The following is a 13971-nucleotide window of genomic DNA, read 5'->3' on the forward strand; positions in this document are numbered from 1 at the left end:
TTGCAGAGATAACTACCATAGAGCTATCAAAATTTTCAGAAGACGAAAAACTATCTCCGTATGCGGCGGCGGCCAGAGCTTTGATAGCTCAAGGATGGAAACATCAAGATCTGCCGACTATCGAGGAATGGCAAACAAAGATGGTAGAGTACGCAGAATTAGCCAGGCTGACGGGACGAAATCATGAGCGGGACGACCAGACGTTCCAAAAAGACTGGAAGAAATTTATAACTTACCTTGAGAAACACTGTTTACGTGTAAGAACACTGGCAGGTCTGAGATAAACCTTACAACGTATAATTGATGGAGCATTCTATATGAGATTATAGAAAGAACCATGTATCAATATGAACAGTATGCAGATATAAATCAATGTGTAAATATTATAGTGTGGAAACAAGAAAACCGGAAGAGGGGTAGAGGGAAGTGGTAATCCTTTAGGTTACTAATATTGTAAGAATGTATAAATATATAATATGAAAATCAATTTAAAAATTGCAAAAGAAAAATTCAAAAGTAAAGGGGTCCATGGCTTGGCTATTGATAAGTACGAGGTCCTCGGTAATTAGCTAATTGGGAACCACTGAACTAACTGATTGATGGAAATAAATTCACAAAAACCTCCAGGCAACTGCTTTCTCCCCTTGAAAATAGAGAAGGAAGAGTGACTTTAACTCAATAGCCAAATAAACATCACTACTCATTGTTCCATTTATGCTTCTGCATTATAGTTAATACACCATGGCCAAAATGTTTTCAAACGTTTATACATATGCCCTTCAGTCTCAGCCACTATTAATGTGACAAACGCAGTGTACAGGCCTCATCACCAACCCCTCTACAAGTTTAGTTCCCTGTGCTGGGTTTGTGAGTAAAACTAATGGGCAGCTGAGCTTTTGTAAAAAGCGTACAGGTGTTTTCTACTCGGTTCCAGGGACCTCCCTGCTTTCCAATAGACAACAAATGGGGATACATTATAGGCCGTAAAATGGAAGCTGGGAGCATCAGACATGTGCATCAGATGGCTGGAGGGGTATGTGCTAGCCTGCAAAAACTGTGATAAAAGGGTTGGGAGGAGGCGTTGAAACATATGAAATATTCCCACAGAAACTCAGGTACAGCAGTGGATCCATGTGGGCAACAGACAGAAACTGAGCATCCGAGACCCAAGCACACATCCAGTTTTTAACTAGGCTCCGTTTGGGGTAATTCCCAGTGCTGAGCTGCTTTTTGCAGAGCAAGGTTTAAAAAGCAATTTGTTGTTTTCTGCTGGGAATGGCCCTTGAAAAAGTATGGCGTGCCTGTGCTCTTCCTCTGCTGGTTCCTGTGGATCAAGGAGTATTGTCAGGATTCATTCTTGATCTTGCTTGAGTGTGCCAGTTTCGGTAGTGTTTGACTTTGGTACTCAGAACCAGCCCTACCATACAGGACTCACAGCTTTCCAGCGGCCCTACCTTTTTAAAGCACATCTGCTGGCAAGTTGATCTCCAGCTGTAATAAGGAACTCTATTTTCCTGCCTTTTCTTGCTCTGGACTGTTTCCCTGGATTTGAGATCTGGCTGGACTTTGGATTTCTACTGGGACCCACTGGCCTGCCGCTCTGAACTGACTTCCTTTCTCAATTTTTGCTGCTTTGACCAAGTTCTGCACTCCGTGGGGCCTTGATCCTGTAAGGAGCATTGGCTCTCACCAATACACAATAGCATGGATGTATGGAAGTGATATCTGGACCATAAAGAAGGCTGAAGAATTGATGCTTTTGAATTATGGTGCTGGAGGAGACTCTTGAGAGTCCCATGGGCTGCAAGAAGATCAGACCTATTCATCCTTAAGGAAATCAGCCCTGAGTGCTCACTGGAAGGACAGATTGTGAAGCTGAGGCTCCAATAATTTGGCCACCTCATGAGAAGAGAAGACTCCCTGGAAAAGACCCTGATGTTGGGAAAGATGGAGGGCACAAGGAGAAGGGGACGGCGGAGGACGAGATGGTGGGACAGTGTTCTCGAAGATACCAGCATGAGTTTGACCAACTGTGGAAGGTAGTGGAAGACAGGAGTGCCTGGTGTGCTCGGGTCCAGGGGGTCACGAAGAGTCGGACACGACTAAATGACTAAACAACAACAACAATACACAATAGCCTATGTAGGGGAAGGGAGCACATACCGATGTGGCTACTGAGAAAAAGGCAACTTCAGCCAGTATAGGAAGGCACAAATGTGAGCTGCTTCATTTGACTGTGCTGCAGTCATGTCTCAAGGCCACCAGAGGGCAATGAAATAAACCAGGTTCTCCCGTGGTCATAATTCTGAATTTCAACATCTTACAGCAGGCAAGTCAATTACAGCAGCTTTCCCCTTTGCTGCAATAAAATGCCATTGAATAATGTGGATGTTTATTTGCTGTGGCAGTTGATACTTAACACCAATTTGCACATTTGGAAGAGATAATGACAAGTTTGGAGGGGCGCGGGAGGGGGGAGGGGGGGAGAGATGATCACACAAGATATAATTAAACAATTGCAATAGTAAGAAATGATTACACCAACACAGAAACAGGGCAGGTGATGCCCGACAGTTGCACAGAGAGATAAATGGGCTATTTAGCATGAGCAACAACTGCAGAGTCAAATATATTAATGCCATTAATGCGGATTTGAGGCAAATATGTTTTGGAGCACACTGTGCAAGTGTCCAGGGCCATGAAGTGCAACCCACAGATATTCCTGGCACACCACCACACGTGCCAGAACCAGCTAAGGACCTAGCCTATCCGTGGCATCCCTTGGGCTAAGAGATTGTAGGGATCTGCACCCAATTGACATGTGCCTTCTGTGACTGGTCAGAGTAGAGGCAACAGAGCCTTGCTGAGAAACAGCCTGGATGGGGTCTGCTGCAATGGATCTTACAATTCTGTTGGTGGATGGAGCAGATCAGAAGGCTTTCTAGGGGTCAGAGATTACTCGAACTACCCTGGCCTACCAAAGGGATGGAGGAGAATTTTGTTTGATCTGCATGTTCAAGCAAACTAACCTAATTAACACCTTCCAGACTAACACAGACTGGAATGTAATTGTCTTTGGATTTTGCTCTTCTCCAAATGTTATGATACAGATTTTAGCTCTAAAATGTACCCAAATGAATTAAAAGAAATACGTGCTTTATGATAAACTGTGTTTAGAAATGAATGCATTGAACTAAAGTAGTCCTTAATCAAAATGTTGTGATAACATATATATTCAAGTAACGTCTAAATAAAAACTTGCATACGTAAAAAGAAAAGAAGAAAGCAGAATGAAAAAGCATGTGTGAAATCAACCGAGACCAGAAACAGGCTGGTCCTTAGCCAATTTATGGATGCCTTTACTGCTTTCATTCTATTTTGCATGTCGTAAAGTTTATGATGAGGGACGCGGGTGGCGCTGTGGGTTAAACCACAGAGCCTCGGACTTGCCGATCAGAAGGTCGGCGGTTCGAATCCCCGCAACCGGGTGAGCTCCCGTTGGTCAGTCCCTGTTCCTGCCAACCTAGCAGTTCGAAAGTACGTCAAAGTGCAAGTAGATAAATAGGTACCGTTCCGGCGGGAAGGTAAACGGCGTTTCCGTGCGCTGCTCTGGTTCACCAGAAGTGGCTTAGTCATGCTGCTCACATGACCTGGAAGCTGTACGCCAGCTCCCTCGGCCAATAAAGCAAGATGTGCGCCGCAGCCCCAGAGTCGGTCACAACTGGACCTAATGGTCAGGGGTCCCTTTACCTTTAAAGTTTATGATATACTTTATGGAAGTGTGGCTTATGTACAGTATATTTCAATAAATAAAATTAAATAAGTTTCTTTAGAGGCTTCCTTGATGGTATGGCTCTGCAATTCTCTTCTTCAGCCAGAGCTGGACAGTGTCACAAAGTCTGAATTGCTGCCTGACACCCTTTGTGTCCCATGTTCAGAACCAGTTGCGGGTTTGAGTCCAGGCAATGGCCTCTGCGGGAATATTTACGAACTCCTCTAGCCCACCTTCCCAGCCAAAAACATCTAATACTGAGAAAAGCAGGTATAACATGCTGATCGGCAACTTACTTATCCCCACTGACTCAGTCCACAAGTCAGATAAGGAACACACAAAAGCAACTGCCCCAGATTTTCCAGAGCGCGCTTGTTGCACCACAGAAGGACAGTGAGAGAAATCCCCACCCCGGCACTCCTTATGACTTAAGCCCTAAGCAGCTGCTTAACACCCACATCTGCTAAAGCGGTCTCTAGTTCACAAAATCTTATGCTATAATAATACTGGTTATCCCTTAATGTGCCACAAGCCTCTTGGTTCTTTTTCTGCTGCAACTGACTCTCTTTGCCTGGAAGTTGCTCGCTGAAAATTACAGCTAAACGACACTAAATTGCACCCTTCATTCACTGAGATTGCAGAAAGATTATTTAACATACTGTATATTAAATATCTAAGACTGCAATTCCATATGTACTGAAGCCCCGATAGGGCTCATTTTTTCCAAAAGACACTGCACATTACCTAAATTAAGGACAATATTGTCCCAAGAACAGATAAACATGTTTCATTTAAACTTCCTATGAATAATTCCACTGACTTGATCTTTCAAGAAACATCTGTGCTGATAAGCAGGAAAAATGGTAAAGAAAGGGGAACCGCAGAATTAAAATGCAAGAATATTAGCATGGGAGGAAGCAACGGAACAGCCTGGAGTAAGGCGAAAAAGAGAACAACGAGGTATACATGGAATAAGTAGTAAAATGAACCACTCCAGAGATAAAGAGACACTGAGAAAGAGTCTGGTGAGTATGTTTGGAACAGCATCACCTCTTTCAATTCATCGAAAACCTCTTCAGTCTCCTCCTTTAAGGAAGTCAAATATGCATGGGGTACAGTCTATCATCTTGGGCTGCAAGTAGGGAGCGACTGTGTTGAATGTACCCGTATGCACAACCCCCACCTAAAACCTTTGCCTGTGGAAAGGTATCCTATCAGTAAGGAGGAAAGGGAAGCAAAGGGCTGGCTAGAGGCACAGAGACCCTCACAAATCAGGCTGCCATCCCTGATTAGAGGGCCAACGCTTGCGTGGTCGCGCGGTCACGTCCGACCTCCTATCAGTCAGACACAGGCCAGTACTTATCCATCCAAGTTGGCAGCCCAAAACAGACAGACAATGACAGGACTGCCAGCTCCAGGGTGAGCACACCAGGAGGGGAGCTGTGGACACTGAACCTCAGCTTGTGGGAGCAGTGAAGAGAGTCAAACCTGCCAGCTTAAAATCTGCTTAACCCTTCACAGGACACAGCTGACAATCTGTGCCAAGCAATCCTAAATCTATAGGTCTGGTACTGCACTGTCCTGTCCCCCTCTCCGTTTGGCATTCACCATGGCAAATTTCTGGAGGTGAGGAAGGAAAGAGTTGTTCTTTCAACTTTCTCCAGGATTTAAATAAAATAACAACACTTAGAGCAAGAAGGCCAGCGACATAACTAGAACTACCCACAGCCCTCTGGGGAGGAAAACTACATTGTAAACCCAAGTTTCAAAGGTTCCCAGCTGACAAAGAGAGCAAATCCAATATGTTTGGGGGTGAGAAGTCAGAGGTAAAGCATATGGTTGCAGGAGAAGGTCTCAGGTGTGCAAGGATGATGCTATTGCATGCTTTAGTATGTAAAGAAGTGGCCAACTTACCAATTGCCAGTCACTCTTAAGGGCTTTACACCTTAAGAAGAGCCTGTAGGATCAGGAAGGTCCGTATAGTTAAAGCTATGGTTTTCCCAGTAGTGATGTATGGAAGTGAGAGCTGGGCCATAAAGAAGGCTGATCGCCAAAGAATTGATGCTTCCTGAATTCTGGTGCTGGAGGAGACTCTTGAGAGTCCCATGGACTGCAAGAAGATCAAACCTCTCCATTCTTAAGGAAATCAGCCCTGAGTGCTCACTGGAAGGACAGGTCCTGAAGCTGAGGCTCCAAGACTTTGGCCACCTCATGAGAAGAGAAGACTCCCTGGAAAAGACCCTGATGTTGGGAAAGATGGAGGGCACAAGGAGAAGGGGACGACAGAGGACGGGATGGTGGGACAGTGTTCTCGAAGCTACCAGCATGAGTTTGACCAAACTGGGGGAGGCAGTGGAAGACAGGAGTGCCTGGCGTGCTCTGGTCCATGGGGTCACGAAGAGTCGGACACGACTAAACGACTAAACAACAACAACAACAACAAGCGGGATCAGGCCAATGGCCCATCTGGTTCTCGCAACAGCTAACCAGATGCCTATGGGACCTCCGAAAGCTGGATCTGAGCACAACAGCACAACCTTCCAAGATACCCCCAGACAAAAACTATGGAGACAACCTCCTGGTAATCAAGAGCTCCTTGATGTAAGTCCATGTCTGACTACAGAGCTGGGAACTGACATCCTGTTGAAGTATCTCTCTCTAGTGCATTGTTCAAACTCTTTCTAGGCTTCCTTAGAAGCTTATCAGCGGTTCCTCCAGGAAATGATCATTAATGAAGGCTTGGGTTGACATGGACCAATGGTAAAGCCCAAGAGGTTCAGCCAGTGCCCTGTGTCAACATCAAGGGCACTGCTGAATGGGACTCTGAATCTGACATAGGTTCCTTGAGAAATGCATAGACTCAGCGGCAAGCAAACAGATAAGGAAAGGGCTCCCTTGGGGGAGGAATATGAAAAGCATTGCTCTGGTGCTGAGTTCTTTTTGACTATGACTGCCAAAAGCATTAAGAAAAAAAGGATAATGCCGGCAGATTTAAATGCAGAAGAAGAAGAAGCTGCAACAGTATAAACCAATGTCATGCAAACCCCAGATGTTCCAACAGGGAGAGATGGCAACATCAGCATGGAGTTCACGGTTCAGAGTGATGAATTCTCTCTTCTGCTAGGTGCGACACCATGAAACAAGTATAGCGAAGCCAAAATGATCTCTCATGTGAGTGCAGTAATAGCCAGGCAGGAAACCCAACAGGGAGCTAGTCTCCAGGAAGGCTGGAAAACTCAGGCTGGTACTTAGAACTCTGTGAAACTTTGCAGCAAAGCACAGCCTGATGGCTAAAAAGTTGATTATGGATTCCCCCCCCCCCCAAAGGCTGGGTGCTTGTGGGAGACCTGAAGGTCCCCCTCACTGTTAAGTTTTGCTCAGCCTTACCTTTTGGTAATCTTCTTTGGATCTCAAAGCAGCCTCCATCTGTTCTGGGGAAAACGTGTAGATGGCAGACCGATACTGTGTGCCGAAATCATTCCCCTGCCTCATCCCTAAGATTAAAGAAGAAAAAGAAGACGAAGGTGTGGGTGGCTCAGTTCTACACCCCAGAGGGTGAAAATATAACCAATCAATCTAATGTTAATGTTGTCCTGCCATCGGTTTAGAAAAACAAGCCCTTTGCGTGTTGTACGCCCACAGTTGACATTTTTATCAAGTATTTCCCTCTTGCTTAACCAGAAGTGAATGCATATTATGGCTTGGTGACATCACTGGCAGCCAAGTACAGCTGTAAGGCATTAAGAGAAATCAAGAGAGTGATTGCAATATGTGCTGTCATTTAATTCACTGAAATCAAGAGGCTGCTTAAAAAAAAAAACAACGGGAAGGGGGTATCATAAAATCACTCAAAGAACCCAACTGTAAAGAGGCCTTTAGAAACTCTCTAATGAGTGGGGAGTGCTTATCGGAGGAGGCGGTTCTGCACCCTTATAGGAGCTGGAAAGTTTCCCCTATAATCCTGCTCCGCTTTAAATAGAAGGAGGTCCCTGTGCAATAGACGCCTAAGGCTCATTTGTCACTGGAGGGAAATGGGTTGAAGATTAAGAGAGGGCTGCATGCCACTGTGAGATGCTTGAGTGAAAGTATGGATGCACACACCAAATTGATGGCATTATGCTGTGAGTTGGCGCACAGTCAGACAAGGTGGAGTGGCCACTGACAAAGGAAGTTTGGGGGTGGCAAGAGCCAAGCTGAAGTTGGCCCCGGCCAGGTCAACAGACGACAGCCTTTCTGGCACCTCTGAAGCAGCCAGGTAGAATGGCGGTTGGTGGAAACAGTTCAGGAAAGGGAGGAGCCAAATGGCAAGGGATAATGGCAGAAGCAGTGAGCATGAGACCATACCTTAAGGTGGCATAACAGGACAGACCGCCTTTGCCTCTCGTACACAAGCCACCCCACGCGTGTTGCACCCATGGTTATCTAAATGACTCTGGGACTGCGCCACTGCTGCGCTGCGTTGTCAAACAGTTTGGACTTGCTTGTGAAATGGAATAGTTTGCCCGCTGGACTGCAAAAAAGGCAGGCCAGGGGAAGAGGGAGATTTTGCCACCCTGTGAGGCAATGCACGTTTCATGTAAGTGCCCCATTTATTGCTGCTGTTTCATATAAGTGCACCATTTATTTTCAAGAGAAAATAATAATAATAATAATAATAATAATAATAATAATAATAATAATAATACCTTTATTGTCATTGTACAACCTGTGTACAATTAAATTAAACGAGCCTCACTCCCCCAACACTCAATCTCTTATCAAACACTCCACCTTGCAAGTCAATTTTGCTATGTTATTTTTCGTTCAACAGCCTAACAGCCCACGGATAGAAGCTATTTTTTAGCCTGTTGGTACGGCTGATTATACTTCTATATCTCCTGCCCGAGGGTAGAAGATTAAAGAGGTGCTGGCCGGGGTGTGAGTCATCCCTGAGAATTTTTCTCGCTCTCCTAAGGCATCAATCCCTTGTGATGTCATCCAGCGGATTCAAGGGACAGCCCATGATATCATGTGCTGTATTCACCACCCTTTGTAGAGACTATCTGCCCGTGGCTGTCAGGCCAGCATACCACACTGTGATACAATATGAAAGGACACTTTCTATTGTGGACCGGTAAAAGGAGTTCCTCAGTTGTTGTTTAACATTATTCTTTCACAAAACCCTGAGGAAATGGGAGTCTCTGTTGGGCCTTTCTGACCACCTGAGTTATGTTGATTTTCCTAAGGTAAACTCCTAGAAATTTAAAGGAGGAGACTCTCTCCACACAGCCCCCCCGATATACAACAGGACGGTTCCCCTCTCTTCCTCCAGAAGTCCAACACCATCTCCTTTGTCTTACTAATATTTAGGTGCAAGTTATTCTCTAAGCACCATGTAGATACTTTTTGAACCTCCCCCCTGTACGCTGTTTCATCTCCGCCTGCAATCAATGTGGCCTTTAAAAAAAAACTTTTCTTCTTCTTCAAAGCAGCACTGGTGCTTACTATCAACTCCCCCTGGCAACTATTGCTTGTGGAAATCTCAATAAGCAACAAATGAGGCAAGAAATTCAATTTAGGAAACAATAGTGTAGAATGACCCATCCTGATAATCCTTTTGTTTGTCAAGAAGAAAGTCTACCCAGGCAAGCACTACGCTGCCTGTGTGAGATGTGTCACCTTAAAATTCCACCTGGAAGCCTTAACTCCCCCCAGTGATGCCTTAATTAGCAAATTCGGAGCAACCTTAGATTTGTATCACAGTCGCCAAAATGGAAGGTCTATTTACCATTTTTGGCCAGGCGGTTTGAAAAAAATCACAAGCTGGACCCAGTGTGTTGATCTTGAGGGGTGGCTGGGTCTGTAAAGACTTGCTCCCAAAACTGCGTGCAGAAACCTGGCAATTTAAAGCTTTTCTAGTAAGTACTAGCACAGGCATAGGCAAACTTGACCCTTCAGATGTTTTGGGACTACAACTCCCATCATCCCTAGCTAACAGGACCAGTGGTCAGGGTTGATGGGAGTTGTAGTCCCAAAACATCTAGAGGGCCAAGTTTGCCCATGCCTGTACTAGCACTTTAGAGTTGCGGACAGTCTATGAGAAGCCACCATGACACTGCCCTACAATTGGCTGAATATGAATTAATGGTACAGTGGTACCTCGGGTTAAGTATTTAATTCGTTCCGGAGGTCCGTACTTAACCTGAAACTGTACTTAACCTGAAGCACCATTTTAGCTAATGGGGCCTCCCGCTGCTGCTGCGCCACTGGAGCACGATTTCGTTCTCATCCTGAAGCAAAGTTCTTAACCTGAAGCACTATTTCTGGGTTAGTGGAGTATGTAACCTGAAGCATATGTAACCTGAAGCGTATGTAACCCGAGGTACCACTGTATATATACTCGGCCAATAAAGCGAGATGAGCACCGCAACCCCAGAGTCGGCCACGACTGGACCTAATGGTCAGGAGTCCCTTTACCTTTATACTAATGGAGCCTAGTCTGCTATGGAAACTTGTTGCCATGCTGACCCTCAAGAAATGCAAAATAGTTTGAACCGTGGGCATCTGTGAAACAAGGACCACCTCACCCAGCCAACACTAAGGATTTACTTGTTCTACTGATTTTAAGCATGGGTTTGATTCTCTCACCAGAACCAACAGAATTTAGAACTGATTTGACTTAGACCTGGGTCATGCCAGTTACACAGAGAAAGGCCACTGCTCGGGGCTGGTGCATTTGCTTAAGATGCAGAACATCTCAGGTTCAGTCCTCATCATCTCCAGGTAGGACTAAGTAGGTCCCTTCTGAAACCTTGGAGAGCCACTGCAATCAATAATCCAGAAAAGACAGGGTTAGATGGATCAAATGGTGTGACGACTCAGTGTGCTTCCTGTATTTCCGAGTTGCTGTGAGCTCTCCGTTAGGTAGAATCATAGAATCATAGAGTTGGAAGAGACCACAAGGGCCATCGAGTCCGACCCCCTGCCAAGCAGGAAACACCATCAGAGCACTCCTGACATATGGTTGTCAAGCCTCTGCTTAAAGACCTCCAAAGGAGGAGACTCCACCACACTCCTTGGCAGCAAATTCCACTGTCAAACAGCTCTTACTGTCAGGAAGTTCTTCCTAATGTTTAGGTGGAATCTTCTTTCTTGTAGTTTGGATCCATTGCTCCGTTCTAAAGATTTTTTAAAAAGCAAACCATACCTTAAGCCAGAGGTAACAAGGGTCATGAGAAAAACGATGTCTGTCAGCTTTTCCACCCGAAGGCTAGGCAGGGTGGCAGGGAAAGGCACACACAGACACAACCACACTTGCCTCTGTGCAAGAGTTAGGATGGAAGAGCCACAGAGCAAAGCAAGGTTTTTGCTTACATACATTTTGCTCTGGGGAAGATTATAGTGGTCTTCAATGTGCATATGCATGTTAGTTGCCAAACCTGATGCACTAATTCTCAGCTGTGCAGGTGAAATTAACTGAAAGTGAAAGAAAAACTGTTCAGCTAAAACTGTCGGAAGTTGTGATCAGCTGAAAGAGAAGCTCTGATGTGGAAAAGGCCTCCAACAGGAAAGGTGAGCAGTATGTTATAGAAATGCTCCACAGTAGCTGAAATATGGCACTGGAATTGAGATTATGCCATGCTTCAAACTGGATGAAGAGCACACCAGAATGCAGACCATAATATGTTGCACAGCTGCCTAAGCCTCCTGTTCCAATGTAATGCAACAGTGTCATTGGGCCAGGAAGCAAAGGCGGCCTTGAATGCATCGAACAATGCCTACCATATCTAAGAAGCATTTTGTAGTCACAAAAAACTCACCAGGTGTTGATAAGCTACAGATCAAGTAGAAGCCAAAATTAATCCTTGCAGCGGGATTAGCAACTAGATGAATAATCCAGGTTTTTGACCATGCTACTTTTCAAAGTGGAATCACCAGGTTTAATTCAGTTCTAGTGTAAACTTGGATTGCAATGGCATTTTGAGAGTCACACACATGGCACTCCTAATCTCCCTCTCTCATGAAAGGCAAGAACCTAATGGAACCATTTTCCGCTCCCCTCCATTCTCAAAGGATCCAAGTGGTAATGGAGACAAATTGCTACGCTCTGAAACGCTCTCTGGCGTGGTGCAGTGAAACTGTAAAGGGCAGCTCATAGCTCTTACTTTGGTTGTAAAAATGTATCTTTGATTTACAGAGTTTTCTGCAGCTGTCACTTGTCTTCTGATATATCGATCCGCGATTTTCCTCTCCCCACAATCAATACCTGCTGAGTTAAGACTAATAAAACTCCCTTCCTGCAGCTCATCATATGATTATTTAGCAGAAGTCATTTGTACCGTGTCGCCCTGGCTTCATCTCATCACTCACTGTAACGATTCCTGCGAAAAGAGCTTGAGAGTCGCCAATGGGAAAGGGAAATTTTTGAAGAGAAGGTCACGGCATGTTAATGAGCTGGCACTGAGGCCGTCCCACTTGTTTGGCAAGGGGAGAAGCTCTACACCCGGAGGAGGAACTCGGCAGCTAAGTTCCCGGCTGCAACTGTCCTTGGTGAAGCTGTAGGCCACAAGGAAATCAGGGCCTCTGCTTTACCAAACTTAACTGCCCGTTTCAGGTTTCACAAAGGCATCAGCTGGAGGTAGAGCAGAGGTGAAGAGGCAATAACAGCCCCATATGCTTTGTATGATGGGTAGGCAGACTAAGGCCCGGGGGGCCGGATCCGGCCCAATCGCCTCTCAATCCAGCCTGCAGGCAGTCCAGGAATCAGCGCGTTTTTACATGAGTGGAATGTGTGCTTTTATTTAAAATGCATCTCTGGGTTATTTGTGGGCCATAAGAATTCATTCATGGGACGAGGGTGGCGCTATGGGTTAAACCACAGAGCATAGGACTTGCAAACCAAAGGTCGGCGGTTCGAATCCCCACGACAGGATGAGCTCCTGTTGCTCAGTCCCTGCTCCTGCCAATCTAGCAGTTCGAAATCTCATCAAAGTGCAAGTAGATAAATAGGTACCACTCCGGCGGGAAGGTAAACGGTGTTTCCGTGTGCTGCTCTGGTTTGCCAGAAGCAGCTTAGTCCTGCTGGCCACATGACCCGGAAGCCGTATGCCGGCTCCCTTGGCCAATAAAGCGAGATGAGCGCTGCAAACCCAGAGTTGGTCACAGCTGGACCTAATGGTCAGGGGTCCCTTTACCTTTTAAGAATTTGTTCATCCCCCCCCCCCAAATATAGTCTGGCCCCCCACAAGGTCTGAGGGACAATGGACCAGACCCCTGCTGAAAAAGTTTGCTGACCCCTGCTTGTACTATGGAGTCACTTGCCAGTTCAGGAGCCCGAAGTGTGGCATATTCAAAGGGCAAACCAATGGTTCAATGTTTGCTAAGATAGGCTCGTGACGGGAGTTGAAGCTCAAAGAGTTTTCCTGTAAGTTTGCTTGAGAGAACTCTGTGAGACACTCTCAATGTGCTCTGCCAGGGGTGCTGCCATATATAGTTTCACCTGCCTGGGCACACTCTACTTTGCCTCACTTCATCGGCTGTGGCTCCGATCTGGTGGAACACTCTGTCACAAGAGACCAGGGCCTGCAAGACAGATCTGTTCCACCAGGCCTTTGGCCAGGGCACAGCCTGACTCCCTCCCTCGGCAATCTTCGCGGAGCTCTGGCCCAATGGTTGCCAGTGGCCTGAATTAATTAATTTTATAATGAATGATTTTAGAGTGTTGTTTATGCTATACTTTTATACTGTTTTATTGCTGTTAGCCGCCCTGAGCCCGGCTTCGGCTGGGGAGGGCAGGATATAAATAAAATTTATTATTATTATTATTATTATTATTATTATTATTATTATTATCTCTTCACCAAACCAGAAATCTGAGGACAATGTGCATCTCTGCTCCATTGCTCAGACACCACCTTAAGCTAGACTCCAGCATATCTTTGTAATGCAATCACCATTTTAAGCCTGCCTGAACAAAGCTCCCATAATATTCTAGTGGGAGAAGCTGGTAAAATGTGGGTTAGACGGTGTTTATGTGGATTTGTAGCTGGTTGACTCCCTCCTCATTTTTAACATGTCAAAATGAAATAGCAGGCTCATAGCAGAATGCATAATGGTGGCTTAGGCCTCCTTTCACATTCTATATGGGTACAGCTGTTCTTCCACTCCTCTAAGAAGACACATCTGTTCATTAGAAAAAACAATGTAATTTCTAGTGACTA

General features: G+C 45.5%; 1 protein-coding gene across 4 annotated transcripts in view; it reads right to left on the bottom strand.

Annotated features, from left to right (window-relative positions):
* MSRA (methionine sulfoxide reductase A) overlaps nucleotides 1-13971 on the bottom strand; it is a 205773-nt gene that overhangs the window by 55138 nt on the left and 136664 nt on the right. For all 4 annotated transcript variants that reach the window (XM_083494814.1, XM_083494813.1, XM_083494815.1 and 1 more), the window contains one exon: nucleotides 7160-7266. In XM_083494814.1, coding sequence (XP_083350940.1) covers nucleotides 7160-7266 — 107 coding nt within the window. The remainder of the gene's footprint in view (nucleotides 1-7159; nucleotides 7267-13971) is intronic.

This window comes from Podarcis liolepis (assembly GCF_965112155.1).
Source record: "Podarcis liolepis genome assembly, chromosome: 3".
Lineage (NCBI taxonomy): Eukaryota > Metazoa > Chordata > Lepidosauria > Squamata > Lacertidae > Podarcis > Podarcis liolepis.